Below are 21214 nucleotides of genomic sequence, written 5' to 3'. Positions count from 1 at the left end.
AAAGACTCAACGGCGCTTGGGGTTGGAACTGAGGGTACAGGCGCGAGGGAAAGAAAAAGGATTTAGGAGGAATCACATTGGGAACAGAGACTAGGGAGGGAATGAAGTGTGAAAAATGCCTGGATGTAGGGCACCTCAGACCATTTGCCCACTTTTGACAAAATTATCTAGATCTTGTAGGATGGAGAAATTGAAAGTGCCATTTTCTGGCCATTTAGAGCCATTATCCAATTTGCACTGGGGTCAAGCGACATTGCAGAAGAAAATAAGGCATTCACGTATTAGGTCAGGTGTGAGTTGAAGAGGTTTTAAATTTTTGAGAACACAGGCTAAGGGAGAAGAGGGAGGAATAGAGAGTGGAAGGTTGCTCATAGTTAAGGAGGTAAGCCCAGAGAAATGAGAGGGTAGAGACACAGAGAGAAGGGGTGGGGGGTGCTTGTCCCCCAGAAAAGTGGAGAGAAAAGAAAGGATAGAGACATGGAGAGAAGGGGAAGGGGGTACTTGCCTCTCAAAAAAGTGGTGCTTGCCACTAAGGGTGAAGGACCAAGGCAGGCATCCCCATGGTGATCGGACACCTCTGAAACGTGGGTGAATAATCAAGCAGGGCTCCCCGCAGTGATTAAACACCAAGGGAAGACTGTCTTCCCGAGTCCATGACTGGTGCCAGAGTTTTGGGTTCACAGATAAAACGTGTCTCCTCTGTCTCTACAAGAAAAAGAAAGGAACTGAAATTAAGAGAAGGGAGAGATTGAAAGATGGCACCAGGAGTGAAAGGAGAAAGAGTTTGAGGGATAGTGAGAGAGGTTGGATAAGAGAGTAAAAAGAGGCCGCTTACCCAATTTAAAATTGGTGAGATGTTCCTTGGGCTGGTCAGTCTGAGGACCCGAGGTCGTAGGTGGATATTTCTCGTGGAGCAAAGAGCAGGAGGATGGGATTGATCTCCCAAGGGAGGTCCCCTGATTCGAGTCATGGCACCAAATTTCATGCATGTCTGTGTGAAGAGACCACCAAATAGGCTTTATGTGAGCAATAAAGCTTTTTAATCACCTGGGTGCAGGTGGGCTGAGTCTGAAAAGATAGTCAGCAAAGGGAGATAAGGGTGGGCCATTTTATAAGATTTGGGTGGGTAGTGGAAAATTATAGTCAAAGGGGGTTGTTCTCTGGCGGGCAGGGGTGGGGATCACAAGGTGCTCAGTGGGGGAGCTTTGGAGCCAGGATGAGCCAGGAGAAGGAATTCCACAAGGTAATGTCATCAGTTAAGGCAGAGACCAGCCATTTTCACTTCTTTTGTGGTGGAATGTCATCAGTTAAGGCAAGAACCAGCCATTTTCACTTCTTTTGTGATTCTTCACTTGCTTTGGGCCATCTGGACCTATATGTGCAGGTCACAGGGGATACATGGCTTAGCTTGGGGCTCAGAGGCCTGATACTGACTTCTAGGCATCCTAAGGAGGAGGCATAGAAAATACCCAGGTGAGGTATTTTACAGTGACCAGGTATCTTTGGAACATAAATGGAGTGTATTCATCAGCGGGAGAAATGATGCATATGTATGAAATATGCTAAGTGCCATACCTCCGAGGTCATTCATGAGGTGAAGGAGGAAGGAAATAAAGTCTCTACTGTGAACTTCTCTTCATACCACCTAGAAAATCAGTGATAAATAATTTATGAAGAAGAATAGGAAGTCAGTACAGTCTGAAAGGTTTTAAAAAGTTACCTAGGCTGGGTGCAGTGGCTCATGCCTGTAATCCCAGCACTTTGGGAGGCTGAGGCGGGTGGATCATGAGGTCAGGAGTTCAAGACCAGCCTGGCCAAGATATTGAAACCCCATCTCTACTAAAAATAGAAAAATTAGCCAGGTGTGGTGGCAGGTGCCTGTAATCCCAGCTACTGGGGAGTCTGAGACACAGAATTGCTTGAATCTGGGAGGCAGAGGTTGTAGTGAGCTGAGATTGTGCCACTGCACTCCAGCCTGAGCAACAGAGTGAAACTCAATCTCAAAAAAAAAAAAAGAAAGAAAGTAATCTAAATCTTTACAAAATAATGTTGACTCTGGAATTGAATCAAAATCTAAATACCAGCTTCTTTTATAAAACATCTTTTCTATATTTGACTCAACCAAGTTCCTTTCTTTAGTGATAATAAATTGACTTTTAGAAGAAACAATAAACTCTATGGGACAAAATGTTCATTTCAAAAGATGAATTTAGACTACTGGGACATTCTGCACATTCTGTGAACCTGGGTAAGCTTCTTTTTCTAGTAGCTGTAGCCTTGGAAATGCTCTTTTCCCTCTCAGGAAAAAAGGAGCAACAGTTTGGGTTTCATCTCATTCTGCACTCTTTTTTTTCCAAGTGACAAGCTATTTCCAAGTGTTTTAAACTATAAGTGTACCCACCATTGTACCCTATTGACTTTAAAAATCTGCCCATAATTTTTATTTTTATTTATTTATTTATTTTTAGTTGAGTTTCCCTCTGTCGTCCAGGTTGGAGTGCAGTGGCATGATCTCGGCTCACTGTGACCTCTGCCTCCTGGGTTTAAGTGATTCTCCTGCCTCAGCCTCTGAGTAGCTGGGATCACATGCATGCACCGCTATGCCCAGCTAATTTTGGGGTTTTTAGTAGAGATGGGGTTTTGCCGTGTTGGCCAGGCTGGTTTCGAACTCCTGATCTCAAGCGATCCACCCACCTTGGCCTCCCAAAGTGCTAGGATTACAGGCATGAGCCACGGCGCCTGGCCCTGCCTATAATTTTTTTTTTTTGTAAGTTCAACATCTAACTTTTATTTATTTTTATTTTTTAACTTTTTTTTGAACTTTTACATATTTAATTCAATTAAACAAAGTAGTAAAAATGAATGAATTACAACAACATATCTCAGTATGTGTGAATCTTAGAGACAGTTGAATGAAAAGGGCGAGTCCTAGAAGAATCCTGCCTATAATTTTTAAAAAGCCTGATATTCATTTGTACCAAACTCTTAATGACCATTAATGGCTTCCACTTCTGATTTTTCCAACAGTGTCTGAATTTTAAAATGCACATACATACAGTTAAGATTACAAAGAAGATTCACTAGTAAGTAGCAAATCTCTTAAACTCCCTGGATTTGGTGTCTTCATGTACAAAATGAGACAATATTACCTGCCCTACTGACCTAGCAAAAGTATGATGAAAATCAAATGAGAACATGCATATGAAAACTGAAGTTCTACAGAAACCTATGTGGTATGGCTATTACTTTTTTAACAGCCATCAAAGCCTTAAACTTACACATGGGATATTTAAGAGTGGAATCTCAGGCAGTAGCTATAGCTTGGGGAATACAGAGGCAGTCAAACCTCATTTCACCCAGAAGATTGCCTATATTATTTACATATGAATGCAACCTAGATATAATCTGATGCTGTGCTTTTAAAACATTTATTATTTATTATTAGTTTTCCATTTGTAAACATTTAGGGGGTACAAGTGCAGTTTTGTTACATGGATATATTGAGTGGTAGTGAAGTCTGGGCTTCTAGTGTGCCCATCACCTGAAAAGTGTACATTTTACCCGACAGGTCATTTCTTATCCCTCACTCTCCTCCACCCTTTTATCTTTTGGAGTCTCCAATGTCTATTATTGTACTCTGTATGTCCATATTTACTCATCGTTTAGCTCCTACTTACCAGTAAAAACATGTGATATTTTACTTTCTGTTTCTGAGTTATTTCACTTAAGATAATGACCTCCTGTTCCATCTGTGAGATATGCTTTTAAAAATTAACAAGAGGAGTTTCCTTGCCTATAGATTTAAAGATGTTTATCCTTGTCATTAATTCATTCTGTCTCTGGTACGGCACAAAGGCAGCTCATTAGTAATGCTCCAGCTCCCCACAGTGGGCACCTTGCTTACATGCACTCTGGTAAGCGTCAGGGACTGACATGGAAGTGTTGAGTGCATCCCCTGAGTAGCCCTACCCTCTGCTTCTGAAACCATGATTCAGGTCGGAGGATCCTGTGTAGGCACAAAGCACCCTGTGCCACAGTGGGTCCTGGGAGGCTCCTTTTCAGTTCATCTTCTTTGTTCCTTTCTTTCTCCTTAATGTGACAACACCCCTGTGGCTCAAGCTTTCAGGTGTCCCAATCTGCACCCAGAAGCACTTTTATCTGTGACTTTCCTCGCTGGGTAGTGCCCTTGCTTTTCTGATCCCCAAAACATAGCTACTTTGTGATTCATTCAACACCCTGCTCTCTGTGAGGTGACAGTGAACTAATTTGGTGAGAAACTGATTTGAAAACTAATTTGGAAGAAACTAACAGCAGCCTCAGAAGGTGTGTGTGGCTTTTCACCAGAAACATCTGCCACTTAAATACTTACTATAGATCAATAACCTATAAATATAAAATGTAAATGTTATGTCTTTATTCTCCTTTGATGACAATGCCTTAATCAAAAGGAGAGCTGTTGGGGGTTTCTGCCCTGATCACACCATGTGACTGTATGACACCATTTTCAGGGAAGTTTCAAAGTGAGGGGAGTGAGGAGTTCTGCTCCCTTATGTCTTTGCCCAAAGAGGGAGTGGACACAGACTCAGTAGAGTCTTCAGTCTTGGTACTGCAGGGATGGCCCCTTCTCTGTCCCTGTTCATCGTGCCATTGACAATTTTCAAAATTCTTTCATTTATATTATCTCATTTGAGCCTCTCCTTCCTGTCATGTCAGCTATGACCTGTTCAGCAGATATTATAATCGTACGAAATGAAAATGGATGTTAACCTGAAAGGGAAATTAGTTTAAACCAAAATCTCTTTCCTTGTTGAAAGTCACAAGACAATTGCCCAGAAACAAACAAACAAACAAATAAAAACTTTAAAAACTGATCTTGTAAAACCTTTAATTTGAGTGTTAGACAATAAGAGTGTCAGGTAAAGAGATTTATCTCTCAAGTATTAATATTAAGTGCCCAATGGCAAAATAGCATTTACAGTTCTGCTTTTGTTTTCCACCAAATCACCTAATAACATTTTCTAGCATTTAATTGGTAGAAATTCACCCTTGGAGTAAAAGGTGAATGCTTAGTATCCTAAAGATTGGGGGAATGTGTTATAATTTAACAAACTAGGAAACCAACTACATATATTCCAATCTTAATTTCCTCCAGAAAACGGCCTAGATCCATGTTAATCTTTAAACACTAAAACAATAACCCTTTAAGATTATAAAATCAAAATTCTCTCTGCTAAAACCTTACCTTTGTCTATCTTAACCGTATTGCAGAAAATTCCAGCGACTTTACCATGACTGGATGAATCATAAATAAAGCCCATTAGGCCAGATACTTAGAAATTAAACACACATAATTTCAGGGACAAATATAAAAACTGGACCAAATCAGAGCCTGCAAGCCCTTAACGTTGCTTCTTTGCCTGGCCTTGGAATTGAAATGATATAAACCCATCCAAATAACTGTGAGGATGAAGTGTTACTGAGGCATGTTGCAAAATGGAAAAGGAACCTGGTTAAGAGGATCCCATTTGGAGAAGGAAAACTTCTGGATTCTTTTCCCGGAACACATACATATGACCTGGTATGTGGGTATGTGCCCCTGATTTATTTCAATTAAATAATTTCTGATAAGCATTTACAGACTCATTGTCTTCAAAATAACATCCTGCATGGCAAAATATGTTTTCTTTAAAATATTTTATGTTTTGCATATGGTTACAGAGTGTGATTTTTGAGCATTGGTTTATTCAGCGTTTGTGTCACTCTAAGAAAATAGAAAATAGTATCTAAGGAGTATATAAGCTCAGTACCAGACCTATTATACTGAACTCAGACTCTAATCCTAATCCCTGGTGGGTTTTTTGCTTTTTGTTTTTGAGGCAGAGTCTCGCCCTGTCATCCAGGCTGGAGTGCAATGGTGTGATCTCGGCTCACTGCAACCTCCACCTCCTGGGTTCAAACGATTCTCCTGCCTCAGCCTCTGAGTAGCTGGGATTACAGGCACCCACCACCATGCCTGGCTAATTTTTTTGTTTGATTTTTAGTAGAGACGGGGTTTCACCATGTTGACCATGCTGGTCTCAAACTCTTGCCCTTGTGATCCACCCGCCTCGGCCTCCCAAAGTGCTGGGATTACAGGCGTGCACCACCGCGCCTGGCCCCCGGTGGGTTGTTTTACATTCAAATTAATAATGAGCTCTACTCTCTTCAATCTAGCAAGATCTAGTCAGCACCATAGGAGAAAGTGCTGCCTTGGGAGCTGCAGGCATTGTTATTTGGGGAGACATGAATTTAACTTCATCCAAGGTAAGTCAGTATCTTGAAGGTATATTTAATGTTTTTTTAAAAAGTATTTCTCTGCTTTCTTGGAGAACTTACTCTAATAAAGCTCTCATGACTTCCATAGCAAACCAGCTTTAGAATAAATATTCCACATCAGTGCCTGATACATAGAAAAGGCTAAAAAATATTGTTAACTTTTATAAAGATAGTAATAATAACACTGACATTTGATGAATATTTATGATACACTAAGGTTGTGCTAAGAGATTTTTTGAGTCGGATTTGCTCACTTCCTGGTCATATGAGGTAGTGACCATCGTCCTCATTTACAGATGGTGAAACTAGAGAGGAAACCAACTAGGTTAACAGCTATTTAGGATAGTTAGTGGTAAAGTTGGCATTAGCCACAGTTTGATGATGGACACCTTGCATTTTAACGACTATAGAAAATGTGTTATGTACTATTTTGAGAGGTAGAAACAGGTGGTAACTTTTTAATTCTCCACAATGAAGTTATTTTTTCTCTACAGAGAAATGAGCTAAAAATTAACAGCATTTAAAATAACATTTATGGCTGGGCGCGGTGTCTCAGACCTGTAATTCCTGCACTTTGGGAGGTGGGATCACTTCAGGCCAGGAGTTCGAGACCAGCCTGATTGACATGGAGAAAGCCAAGCTCTACTAGAAATATAAAAATTAGGCGAGTGTGATGACATATGCCTGTAATCCCAGCTGCTTGGGAGGCTGAGGCAGGAGAATGGCTTGAAGCCGGGAGGCAGAGGTTGCAGTGAGCCAAGATGATGACATCGCACTTGAGCCTGGATGAAAGAGTGAGACTCCATTTCAAAAAAAAAAAGAAAATAAAAAAGATTTATATGGCTTTTCAAATTTCTCTCAGCTGAGATATTTTTTTACTTCAGGAAAGATTCTTAGTTTTCTCCAATCCATATTAATTACAATTTCTTCCATATTTCCAGATGTGGTTTGTTTATATTTCTATAGTGTAATGGATTTTAACTTGAATACTGGTACCCTTGACACTTTTTGCTAAATTGAGGTTTTTGCAAGTCCATGATGATCTGATATTATTCTTAGAATTTCACAGTCTCAGTTTGTTGCTACTGAGATAATGTTCATGAAACTGTTTATGCCTATGCCCACATATGAGAATTAGAAAGAAACCCAGAGGATTAATTCCTGACTTCTCAGGTGTGATATTTCCACCACAGCCCCTTGGTGGCTCCTCAGAAGAGCTTCATCAGGAAGGTGGGCGGACACAGGTGGCCTCTGTTTAGAACAGGTAATAGGAACCATATACACAAAAGTTACCTAGTCAGCCATATAGACTTTTCTGTGTTTGAATTGTATTAGAAGTACAGAACCCAGGACAGTTGATGGAAATTAACAGGAAAGTCCAGAAGGCTATAATACTCGGTAGAATGGTGGAATAAGATGATTTGACAATAAATGATGGACTGTGATTCAGGCTGTAACACAACCACAGAAGGCCCCACATACCTGAATGGTAGCCTGAGGGCAGCAGTTCTGGTACATTCCTAATTTGGGTTTGTTCCTTTTCCTTTTATACCCATTAACTTGGGAGCTAGAAGGAAGAAAAAAAGAATGTAAATTGGAGAAAGGCAAGGTCCCATGTGCTGATTCTGGGGGCCATTTGCAAGTTCAGTTGCTTAACCTGACTGTAACATAGTATACATCTCCCACCCCTCAGACCTCTCCCCTTTCTGATTTGGGATCCTTGTTATAGTGCCCAGGAGACTACAAGTTCAACAACTGGAACCAAGCCATTATGTTTTAATCAAGACCAAAGAACTGTTCTAGAAGCTCTAATTCTATCAGTACCAGCGAGAAACACTAAAATTGATTTCTTTCTACATTTCTATCAGGGAGAAACACTAAAATCAATTTCTTTCCACATTTCTAGGCCAACTGTACAAAGGTGAAGCAGTTTGTGAGTTCTGATTTAGGGAGCTACATAGCCAATGTGACCAGAGCTGCTGAGGTATGCAGCTTTCACCTCTGCAGGAACAATGGGAGGTGCATAAGGAAGATGTGGAACTCACCCACTTACCTTCACTTGAACCCCGCAAGTTACCACATAGAGGCCTCTGAGGATGGGGAATTTACTGTGAAAGGAAGAGCATCTGATACAGACCTGGCAGTGATGGCAGATACATTTTCCTGTCATTGTTATCAGGGATATGAAGGAGCTGATTGCAGAGAAGTAAAGATGGCTGATGGCTGTTCTGGGGTTTCCCCTTCTCCTAGTTCACTAATGACACTTTGTCTACTGCTTTTAGCAAGTTATCGAAGCATTCATTTGTGAGACAATTGAGTTTAAAGGAAATTTTGTGGTCTCTAGCGTAGTCATTTAAAGAAGGATGTAACTTACGACAATTTTTTTCTCTTATGAATTCTATTGAGAGGTGTTGTAAGTAGACATTATGTATGTCACTTAACATAAACAGAAACGTATTATTTTATTTGCCTCCAATCTGGCTAGGAAATCAGATCTGGAGTAAAGTCAATGTACACTTCCTCTTTATTGGAATATTTAAGTTGCATTTAAACTAAAACTAGTATAATTTAGTCCTTACATGAATGTACATACATAAAATTATATACAAAATATTAAATTATTCATTTCAAAGACTTTTTTTCAAGGTGGCAATTTATTTAAGGACACATTACTAAGTAATCATCTGATTTAACAGAAGGGGTCACCTGGTCAACTGGTCCACTGAGGAGGGCTAACTGCAGTTTCTATTCTAGCCTCGGGTTCACACTAGGTTTCTATTTCCCACCTGGACTCATTGAGTGCAGAACCATTCCTGGCATGGCTTCTCATGAGGGGCCAGAGACTGAGGTAAGGGGGAGTCACTCCCAACTTGCAAAGCACCAATTCTAAGATGGCACTTTGAGTCCTTCCTTCACAGACCGTGGCAGTCTGAATACTGTGAAGGCTTTGTGATAATATTCATGTTGACCTCCGCTGACACTGGTGTAGAACTGGAAGCTGGAGCCATATTAGCAAAATCATTATGTAGAAAAAGTGACGTTTAAGGTGCCCAGAAGTGCTATTGAAAAGGAGGCCTATGCGAAATGTCAGATATTTTTGCTTTCCCCTTCCCATATATGACTTTTGAATAGTGAATTCAGAGTCATTTTGCATCTAATTTGAATCATGGTTTCACTACGTATCTGATTGTGTGATCTTGGGAAAGTTACCTACAGTCCCTGTTTTGTTATCTGAAATTCAGTAATATAACTCCTACCTCAATTAATTATTCTGAGGAGTAAATGGAATAACATACCCCTTATGTACTTGGACTCTGCTGTTGATCCTCAGCTGATTTTATTTTATTTTATTTTTTTGTAGTGATGGGGTCTTGTTTTGTTATTCAGGCCAGTCTCAGACTTCTAGGCTCAAGAGATCCTCTTGCTCAGCCTCCCAAGTTCCGGGATTGTAAGTGTGAGCCACTGCACCCAGCCTCAACCAACTCTTGACTACCAAAGTAACGGAAAAGTGCAGGATAAAATAGGGTCTTGGGCAATTTTCACTTCTTGATGCTATGTTCTGTTTAAAATCACTTATACACATTGTGTTGTTCTCTTGAGAGTCATGCTTAATTGATAGGACTTCCTTCTTCTGGAGACAATCTACTTGAAAGGTAAACTCAAAATAAATATGACACTGCTGTAGAAGGAATTATAGTTGATTCAACCTCCTTCTTCACCTCTGTTTTTCTGTGAAACATTTGAAATCCAGGTGCGTTCTTTTCAACTCTGAGTCTCTGCTCAGACCTCAGTAGGTCTTCAACAAGTATCGTTAAATGAAGGAATTAACGAGTGATTCAGAAACCTGAATCAGTAGAACCTATAAATACGTTGTAATTTTTTTTTTAACTCTGCACATCAAAAGTGAGTTATTGCAAAGTTCTCCGCAAGCATTACTGTTCTATTTTTATCCTAACAGATTAGCTTGTACAATCATATATCCCCATTCCCCTGTGAAGAATTGAGACCTGGAGAGAATAAATCTCTTGACAAATTCAAATGGCGAATTTGTAAAAGAGCCCAGTTTGTTATCCCAGTTGCTGAGTTTTCTTTCTATCATAACTTTGTCTTCCTCTTCTTGTAATTGAATCCAAATATACTTGTTCTAATTTTAAGCATAAATTTAATGCATTTAAACATTTTTCTTAATTTAGTCTGCTACTACTGGTTATATTCAATCATTTCTCACATTTTGCAGCTGTAGATTACCTGTGTATTTAATTTGGCTCACTGCTCCTGGATAGGAAATCTACCTCCTACTCTGCTTGATGACCTCGGGTTCTTGGGATCATTGTAAATTTCCTTTATAGAAACAGCAAGATACCAGTCACTGTAATCTTTGGTGCTCTCCCTTATAAAAGGGAGATAACAAATAATAATAATAATAAATAATTTTGTCCTTTTATACAGATTTAATGATATAAACTAGGTAACATAGCACAAAAGCTGGCATGTAAAACATTCTAGGAAATGTTAGCTGTTATTATGAAGTACTTTCAATACTGGTTCTCAAAAAAGCTGTGATAGGTAATATTTCTATTTTGAAGTACAAGAAATTATGTGTGACTCAGAATAGTGAAATGACTTACTTAATATCACACAGAAGTTCCCAGGCTTTAAACCTTTACTTTTGAAACTTCAACTAGTTTTCTTTCCATCAGATCTTAGCAGAAACTATAGAAGACTTATTTGTACTTTTTAAAAACCAATTTACAGAGAAATATAATTCACAAATATAGTGATTCTGATATCAGGCAGTCAGTGCTTTTTTTGACCCTGTGGAAGAAAAACTGTTAAATTAACTGGTCTACTAGCAATGCACCCATCTGACATACTCTAAGTGTCTAAATTTTATTTATTCATAAAGAAACCAGGGCCTCCTAGGAAAATGTCTGATTCCAGGCCTATCTAAGACAGGAATTGCTCAAGATGAGTCTGGAATCTCTTGTTATAACATAAAACAAAGAAGCTATCAAGGATTACTAGGATTGTATCAAAAGCACCCTTGAGTCAACTTAAACAGCCTCCCACTGTCAAACATGTGAAATTTGAAAAATCACTGAAGAAATATTAACTGCAACGAGTTGAAATACATCAGATATATTTAAATCCATGAAGTCAAAATGATACTAAAAAAAAACCCCAAATTTTTCATTGTCCACTTTTGAACAACTCATTACTCTGAAAACCGATAATCAATCATTTATTCTGCATTTCCTACATAATCTATACCTGAGCATAACCAAATAGTGAAGGAGAGTAAGTTTCTTTTATTCAAGCCAATAAATGGGGAAAGTATGATGTAATTAGAATAGAACAATTTTGTAACTTCTAATTAATGGATAGAAGCATTGATCCTCAATAGTTGCTGAAATCACAAAAAAGAGTCAACCAGACAATTATAAACCACCTAGTTGAGTATGAAACATTAACTAAGAATAATCCTTCCAGAAATCAAGCTGAAATTTGATCAGACCTTTAAAATATAGCTACTTCCAACGTTTTCAGTATGGTTTGGGGAAAAAAAATCCATCTACTAACTCAAGAAACATAAAGAATAAGGGAAAATGCTAAACAAGAAGTTAGAGATGACATCATCAAAATTTAGATCCTAGGGAACTCCACAGGACAAACAACTTGAATTTATCAACAAAGAGGAAAAAAAAAAATGGAGAAGGAATCCATATGTATGTCAACATGGAGCTTGCTAAATTATAGTACATCTGCATATTGGGGTAGTATTCAATTTTACAAAGAAATGAGGAATAACATCTATATGCCGATCTCAAAAGATGTCTAAAAGTTATCTTGTTTAGACTTTATTTTGACCGCCTTCTAATCATATTGAGAAAAACTCATGATCTCAGATATTAGGAATGTATTTTCGGTCACAATTTAGAAAGACTTCCTGGAGATAGCTAAACTAAAGTTTCTTAAACATGTACTGGGCCTGAAATTCTAAGGATCTTATGAATGTACTGAGTTTGAAATTCTATTACAGATAAAAAGCCATAAATGATTCAAGGAAATGATAATTTCATCAAGTAAAGGAAACCAGGAAATGCCATTTGAAGCCACACACAACAAATATAAAATAATATATGGTACTGTCATTGTTTTTGAGATTTCGCTTATTCTAAACCTTGAACAACAGATCTGTTACAGTATTATAATTATAAACTTATATAATAAAGAATTAATAACTGGAAAAATTAATTTTGTATGAAAGTGAATGTTAGTATTATGGTTTTTGTTCCTACCAGAGAACTAAATACATACAGACACTGTCACTTTTGTATTTAATGCCGATCTTAAGAACTTGGAAAAATTTGAATGTTACTGAAAATTCATATATGAACTAGACACTTTGTTCCCTTCTGAGGGCCCAGGAGCTATCAATCTTTTATTTCTAGTATCACTTTAATTGTACAAACTTAAAATGGGGGATTTTGTTCTCTGTTTCTGGAAAATAAAAGTTCCTGGGTTATCATTGGGACTACTTAGTGCATTCTGCATTCTGTTCCACTAAGACACCTAGTATAGTGGTTAATTGTATGTGTCAACTTGACTGAGCCATAGACTGTGTTTATTCTGAGTGTGTCTATGAGGGCATTTTGGAATGAGGTTAACATTTGAACCAGAAGACTGAGTAAAGCAGATTGTCCTCCCCAGTGTGGTGGGCCTCATCCAATCTGTTGAAGGCCCAAATAAAGGCAGTGTAAGGGAGACTTATGCCCTGTGTTTGAGCTGGGACGTTGGTCTTTTCCTGTTTTCAGACTCAGACACAAACTGAAATTATGCCATCAGCCCACCTCATCCTCAGTCCATTAGAGTCAGACTTAAGCTATATAATCGAGTCTCCTGAACCTCCAGCTTTCCAACTATAGACCTTGGAACTTCTCAGCCTCCATAACTGTGAACCAATTTATTAGAGTCAATTTCTCTCTCTCTCTTTCTTTCTCTCTGATAAACACACACACACACATGCACACATCATATTGGTTTTGTTTCTCTGGAGAATGCAGACTAATCCACCAAGAAAATTAATTTTCTGCTGTCAAATTTATTGCTATCCAGAAAAGACAACAAGTGTTGCCAAGAATGTGGAGAAATTGGGGCCCTTGCTTATTGTTGGTGAGAACGAAAAATGGGGCAGCCACTAGAGTAAACAGTATGGAAGTTCCTAAAAAAATTAAAAATAGAACTACCATATGATCTAGCAATACTACTTCTGAGTAGTTACCTAAAAGAATTGAAATCAGGATCTCAAAGAGATAAAAGTCTTCCTGTGTTCATTGAAGTACTATTTACAATAGACAATATGTGGAGATAACCTTAAACTATCAACTTCTCATTACTCAGAATATGTACTTTCCAAAATGATTTATAAATGTGACATTCATTATTGAAATATGTGCAGGAATTAGAAAAACTGGATAATTGAGTTGAGCATATTATCAAGCATTTACTTTGTTTCTTGATGTAAGAGATAGTTCTGATCAACCACATGTTTTTTTTTTTTAAGATATAAAACTTCGTCTAATGGTACCACATCAGCAGAGATTTTCTGCTTCTATTTTTTCCTAATGTTATGATTGTTAACTAGCATTTTCAGTTGACTTTACCATTTAATAAGATATTAATGTATCACAGATTTGCACAGAAAAACCAGACTCATTTATTACTAAAACGATCGTAATCAGTATACCAAAATAATTGACTTTATTGCTTTCTATATTCAAGATCAAAGCATTGTCTTATTTTTTAGTTTTCTTTGCGGAACAAAATGCCAATTTATTCCTTATAATGGCTTCAGTTTCAAAGGAGATTGCATGTTTGAATGAAAATAGATGTTTACTTCCTCTTAAGGAACTAAATAATGAAAAAGTTGAATAAGACCACTGCAGACAGGATAATACTATAAATTTTGCTATACCCTCATAGGCCAAAGTCCTCAAAAATAGTCAATCTATCAGAAAGATATAACAATTATAAGCATATGTACACCTAACATCAGATAACCAGAATATATGAAGCAATACTCACAGAAATGAAGGGAGAAATATACAATTCAACAATCATAGTTGGAGACTTAAATAATGAACAGAATGGCTAGGTGGAAGATAACTAGAAAACAAAATACTTCAACATTATAAACAATATTGATGTAACAGCCATCTATAGAAAAATAAAAAAAGAATATTCATTCTTCTCAAGTACACATAGAACATTCTCAAAACCAAACCGAATACTAGACTGTAAAACAAATCTCAATAAATTTAAAAGTATAGAAGTAATCTAAAGTATGTTCAGTCACAATGGAATGATGTTAGAAATAAATAGCATAAATTAATTTGGGAAACTCACAAATATGTGAAAATCGAACAACACACTCCTAAATAATCAATGGGTCAAAGATATATCCCAAGAGAAATTGGAAAATACTTCAAGACAAATAAAAATCAAGACACAACATATGAAAACTTGTGCAATGCTGCTTAAGTAGTGCTGAGAGGAAAATTTATAGCTATAAATATTCATATTTTATAAACAACATCTCAAATGAATAATCTAACTTTTCACTATAAGACAATGGAAAAAGGAAAGTAAGCTAAACTTAAAGCAAGTATTAATAAAAGGAAAAAAATAATAAAGATCAGAGTGGAACTTAATGAAATAGAGAATTTAAAAAAAAATAGAGAAAATCAAGGAAAACAAAAGCTAGTTCTTTGAAAAGTTAAAACAGAGAAACCTTTAACCAGATTGACATGGGAAAAAGAAGACTCAAATTACAAGAATTAGAAATGAAAGAAGGGCCAGCACAGTGACTTATGCCTGTAATTTCAGAATTTCGGAAGGCCGAGGTGTGAGGATCACTTGAGCTCAGGAGTTCAAGATGAAGCTGGGTAACATAGGGAGGTCCCGTCTCTACAAAAAATAAAAAAATTAACCAGGCATGGTATGCACATCTGTAGTCTGAACTACTTAGGAGGTTGAGGTGGGAGGATTGATTGCTTGAGCCTGGGAGGTGGAGGCTGCAGTGAAACATGATCACATCACTGCACTCCCATCTGGTGAAAGAGTGAGACCCTGTTTCAGAAAAAAAAAAAAAAAAAAAAGAAAGAAAGAAAGAAAGAAAAGGAAAGAAAAAGAAAATAAATGAAAGAGAAGATATTACCACGTCTCTTACAGAAAAATAAAGAATTATGAAGGAATATTATGAATATTTGTATGCTAATAAGTTAGATAACTTAGATGAAATGGACAAATACCTAGAAAGACACAAGCTATTATTATAAAACACACTTAATAAGGCAATCTCCATAGACATGGAATAAGTAAGAGATTGAATATGTAAAAGCAAAATAAAGCAAAACAAACAAACAAAACTATATAGAAAGAAAAGCTCATGCCCAGATGTTTTCACTGGTGAATTCTACCAAACATTTAAAGAAAATTAATACCATTTAAAAGAAAATCTTTTAAAATATATGAGGGAGGACCACTTTTCAACTTATTCTGTAAAACCAATATAACACTAATATAAAAACCAGACACAAGCATTACAAAATAATTATAGACCAATATATTTTGTGAATATACATGGAATACTCCTCAAGAAAATACTAGCCAACTACACCTAGCAACATTTAAAAAGAATTACCCAACATGATCAAGTGGAGTTTATCACAGGAATGCAAGTGGTTTGTCATTTAAAAATCAATTGTTAATATAGTACATCATATCAATAGAACAAAGGACAAAAACGATATGATAATTTCAATAGATGCAGAAAAGGCATTTAACAAAATCCAACTCCCTTTCCTGATAAGAACACTCAAAGACAAGAAAAAGGATAGAACTCCCTCAATCTGATAAAAGGCACCAACAAAAACCCATAGCTAGTGTCATATTTAGTGGTGAAAGACTGGTTGCCATCCCACTAAGAGGAGGAAAAAAACCCACCAAGATGTCTGCTTTTGCCCTTGTATTTGACATGATATTGGAAGTTCTAGCCAGGGCAAGGAAAACAAGTAAATGACATTCAGATTGAAAAGGAAGAAGTAAAACGATCTCTATTTGCAGATGACATGATTTTATGTACAGAAAATCCTAAGGAATTTAGAAGCTATTAGAATTAATAAACAATTATAGTAGGGCTTCAGGATAAAGGTCAATATTTAAAGATAAATTGTGAGCCATCTGAAATAATACTAAAAAGCCAATTTTATTTCTAATAGCATCAAAACAAATAAAATATTTAGAAATAAATTTAGCAAAATGAATGCTAAAATTATATTGTGAAAACTACAAAACATTGTTGAAAAAATTAACGAAGATAAATAAATGGAAAAACATCTGTTCATGGATCTAAAGGTTTAGTATTGATAAGATCACAATACTTTTCAAATTGACCTAGAGATTCTACAGAATCCCTATTCAGAATCATCCCTGGATTTTCTGCAGAAATTGACAAACTGACTCTAAGATTCAGATGAAATTTCAAGGAATACAGAATAGCTGAAACAATCTTGACAAAAAAGAATAAAGTTTGAGGTCTCAAACTTCTGAATTTCAAAACTTACTACCAAGAAACTTCAATCAAGTAAGTGAAGCCTAAGGATAAATATATAAATCAATGGAATAGAATTATGAAGTTTCTATTGAGAGTTCAGAAATAAACCCATGTGTCTATGGTTAACGGATTTTTGTTGAGTATCAAGACCATTAGGTGAAGAAAAGCATAGTCTTTTCTATAAATGGTCTTGGAAGAACTGGATAGCCACATGCAGAAGAAGGAATTTGAACTCCTACCTCACACCTTATATAAAAAGTTACTCAAAACAGATCAAAGACCTAAATGTAAGAGCAAAATTATAAAACTCTTAGAATAAAACATTGGGATAAATCTCCATGACCTTGTATTTGGCAATGGATTCATAAACATGACACCAAAACCATGAAGAACAACAACTACAAATAGATAGACTGAACTTCATCGATTTAAAACGTTTGTGCTTCAAAGGGCACCATGAAGAAAGTGAAGACAATCCACAGAATGGGAGAAAATTTTTGCAAAATCTTGTATCTAACAAGAGAGTTGTGTCTAGAATATAAAGCATACTTAAATCTCAATAAAACAAACCCAATTAAAAAATGGGTCAAGGAGTTGAATCAACATTTTTCAAAGGAAAATAAATAAATTACCAATAAATACATTAAAAAATACTAAATATCATTAGTTCTTAGGGAATTAAAAAGAAAGACTTCAGTTAACAATAACCTATTGTATATTTCAAAGTAGATAGAAGAGAAGAATTCGAATGTTTCCAGCATAAAGAAAAGATAAATGTTCAAGATGATGGATACCCCAATTACTTTGATTTGATTTTTACACATTATATGCAGGAAAATATCACATGTACCTCTATTATGTGTCAATTTAAAAAACCTTCTATTATACAGTGACACACCATTTCATATCCACTAGATTGGCTATAATTCGAAAGTCAGATAAAAAGTGTTGACAAAGATATGGAGAAATGAGAATCTTCATACGCTGCTGGTTGAATGTAAAATGGCACAGCTGCTTGGTTGAACTTCCTGGTAGCTCCTTTAATAGTTAAACATAGAGTTGCCATATAACCTAGTGATAGATGCAAGAGGCAGTTAAAGGAACCTACACAGGGTCTTACCTGGGCATGCCCGCAACAGACTAGGGGCCTGCATGCACCCTGGAAAAATGGGGTGGTGGCCTAGTATTCACTCTGTAAGTTGGGAGCCTGTTAGCAGGACCCCTTCTTTCTTTGCTGTGGGCTTTCTGTTCGCTTAATACATCTGCCCTCCTCACCCTTCAACGTGTCTTTATGTCTAATTTTTCCTGGTCGTGAGTCAAGAGCCTGGATTTTAGCTGAACTGAGGAGCAAAAAAATCCTGCATCACTAGCCTTTCCACCCTTATGTATATACCCAAGGTAAATGAAAATACATGTCCATACAGAAACTTGTACATAAATGCTTATAGTAGGCCGGGCGCGGTAGCTCAAGCCTGTAATCCCAGCACTTTGGGAGGCCGAGACGGGCGGATCACGAGGTCAGGAGATCGCGACCATCCTGGCTACCACAGTGAAACCCCGTCTCTACTAAAAAATACAAAAAAAACTAGCCGGGCGAGGTGGCGGGCGCCTGTAGTCCCAGCTACTCGGGAGGCTGAGGCAGGAGAATGGCGTAAACCCCAGGAGGCAGAGCTTGCAGTGAGCCGAGATGGCGCCACTGCACTCCAGCCTGGGCGACTGAGCGAGACTCCGTCTCAAAAAAAAAAAAAAAAAAAAAAAGAAGAAATGCTTATAGTAGCATTATTCATAATAATGAAAAGGTGAGAACAACTCAAATGCTCATCAACTGATGAATGGATAAAGAAAATGTAATATCTTCATACAATGGAATATTGTTTGCCCAAAAAGGAATGACACATATAGAAACATGCTACCATTGGGGTGCAGAAAACAATTCCTCAAAATATGGTGTTTGGGCATATTGAATGCTTTTGCAAATTAAAAGGCCTCAGAAATAAGCATCAGAATTAAGATCCTTCTAACATTGTCTTGTTCCTCCCCCAACCCCAAGTACAAGGAAGAATTCTTGACTGAAATTTCCTTATCTGACCAAGAAAGCTTATTACCAAAAGAAACACAATTACCTTCTATCCTCTCCCTGAAATCTCATTATCTATTGCAGAAAAGAAGACTGAGGAATGCAACCACAACTGAATGGACTTTTTCACAAGATAATTTCTGCCTCTTGGACTCATTCAGATTCCAAAGAGAATCATTAGAAATTAATTTGTCTCCCTAGTTCATTCATTCTCCCTAATTATCATGTACTACCCCTCAAAAGAATTGTCTACATTTCCCACTTCCTTTCTCCCTTATGAAAAAGGTAAATAAACTTCTGTACCCCATTTGGGGGTTAGGGTAATCACTCTGACCACCCCTCCCACCCCTGCATGTTAATAAAATGTGTATGCCTTTTCTCCTGTCTTTTGTCAGGTAATTTTCAGTAAACTTTCAGAGGGCAAAGGGGGAGTTTGCCTTTCATCCTTACAGTTTGGTACTGTACACGGAGTAACAAATCACTCTGTTCATTCTGAAGGCTATGAATGGGATCTTGGAACAACTGACAAAAAGCCAGAAAAGAAAGGTAAGAATTTTTTTTTTTTTAAACCAGGTAAGTTATCTCACATAGCTACCTGTGGTGCCAGATTAAACAACGGTGGTAAGAGTATTTGTCTCTCTCTCTCCCAAAATTGGGTTAACAGGTGGGGTTTGGGGAAGGGAGTATGAGAACTAGCTCACTTATGAAATAAGTAAATTGTCTATATTTAAGAGAAAACATTTTAGAGGACGCTTGTCTTAAACAGTTATCCTATTGGTACCTATGAAAAGATAGAAAAGGAATATGGCCTAAAAAATTCCCTTGGCAGGGTTGATAAAAAAGAGAAACAAAGCAGAAATCAGATTTAAAACAAAGTTAAAATGTTTTGCACACTCAAACTGACTTCCTTGAATTCCCTGAAAAGTTTGCAGTGAAGGACATTCCATCTTGTATTCTTGTTGTTAAAATGCTATGTTTTTACCACAATGGCCTGGGTTTGATTGCCCGTAAAGGAATCTGTCACTTGGAAATGTAAGTGCTTTAACTTGGGATAAGAAATATTTATTTAAAATTGGTTTGATGTTTGTGCTACTCTTGACTTTTGGGGTACCCATTTATTATTAATCCTTTTCCCTTTCATTAATAGTTTTTGATTTCCTGTCTTCTGTCTCTATGAGGCACATAAGACTTCCAGGCCTTTGTGTGTAGATCAGATGAAAAGCTAGGACCCTAGCGAATATGGCTGGACAAAAATGCGGTTTGTACCCACTTTGTGACCAGCAAAAAGTTTCTTTATTTGAGCTGTCTTTGGAGGTGGGTCTGGGTCTTTTGAGAATGGCATTGCACCGCCTTGGACACACCTCACATATCCTTGGTTGTTTAGCTGTCTTTGGGGTGGTTCTGCCTCTTGTGAGGATCGTTCTGCACCTCTTTGGAGATGCCGTGTGGTTCTTGGTTAATTTAAAACTTTGGTTAAGACTTATTGGTTTTGGTGAGTCACTTGGAAAGTCATCTATGGTTTAAAAGAAAAAGGTTCAAAAGCTAGTAATATTGGCTGTTTTTCCTGGCTAAAATCTGATAAGATATTTGAAAATATTTTTTAAGAGCTCTGTGGGCCGGGCGCGGTGGCTCAAGCCTGTAATCCCAGCACTTTGGGAGGCCGAGACGGGCGGATCACGAGGTCAGGAGATCGAGACCATCCTGGCTAACACAGTGAAACCCCGTCTCTACTAAAAATACAAAAACTAGCCGGGCGAGGTGGCTGGCGCCTGTAGTCCCAGCTACTCGGGAGGCTGAGGCAGGAGAATGGCATAAACCCGTGAGGCGGAGCTTGCAGTGAGCTGAGATCCGGCCACTGCACTCCAGTCCGGGCCACAGAGCGAGACTCCGCCTCAAAAAAAAAAAAAAAAAAAAAAAAAAAAAGAGCTCTGTGGTCAGTCAGCATAACTGAATGCTGACATTCAGCCGGGTGTGGTGGCTCACATCTGTAATCCCAGCATTTGGGAGGCCCTGGCGGGCAGATTCCCTGAGGTCAGGAGTTTGAGACGAGCCTGGCCAACATGGTGAAAACCCGTCTCTACCAAAAATACAAAAAAATTAGCTGGGCATGATAGCATAGGCCTGTAATCCCAGCTACTCAGAAGGCTGAGGTAGGGCAACTGCTTGAACCCGGGAGGTGGAAGTTGCAGTGAGCCGGGACCACACCA

At 37.6% G+C, this 21214-nt stretch overlaps 1 protein-coding gene across 1 annotated transcript in view; it reads left to right on the top strand.

Moving 5' to 3' along the window:
* HYAL4 (hyaluronidase 4) overlaps nucleotides 1-8947 on the top strand; it is a 43374-nt gene extending 34427 nt beyond the window's left edge. Inside the window, exons 4-5 of the mRNA XM_017863762.1 lie at nucleotides 6214-6303; nucleotides 8222-8947. Of these exons, the coding sequence (XP_017719251.1) occupies nucleotides 6214-6303; nucleotides 8222-8623 (492 nt within the window). The 3' untranslated portion in view covers nucleotides 8624-8947. The remainder of the gene's footprint in view (nucleotides 1-6213; nucleotides 6304-8221) is intronic.
* Nucleotides 8948-21214: the final 12267 nt, after the last annotated feature.

Source organism: Rhinopithecus bieti, unplaced genomic scaffold, assembly GCF_001698545.2.
Source record: "Rhinopithecus bieti isolate Rb0 unplaced genomic scaffold, ASM169854v2 scaffold_70890, whole genome shotgun sequence".
Classification (NCBI taxonomy): domain Eukaryota; kingdom Metazoa; phylum Chordata; class Mammalia; order Primates; family Cercopithecidae; genus Rhinopithecus; species Rhinopithecus bieti.
Note: the sequence above shows the minus strand (reverse complement) of the source record. Positions and strands in the feature narration are given on the sequence as shown.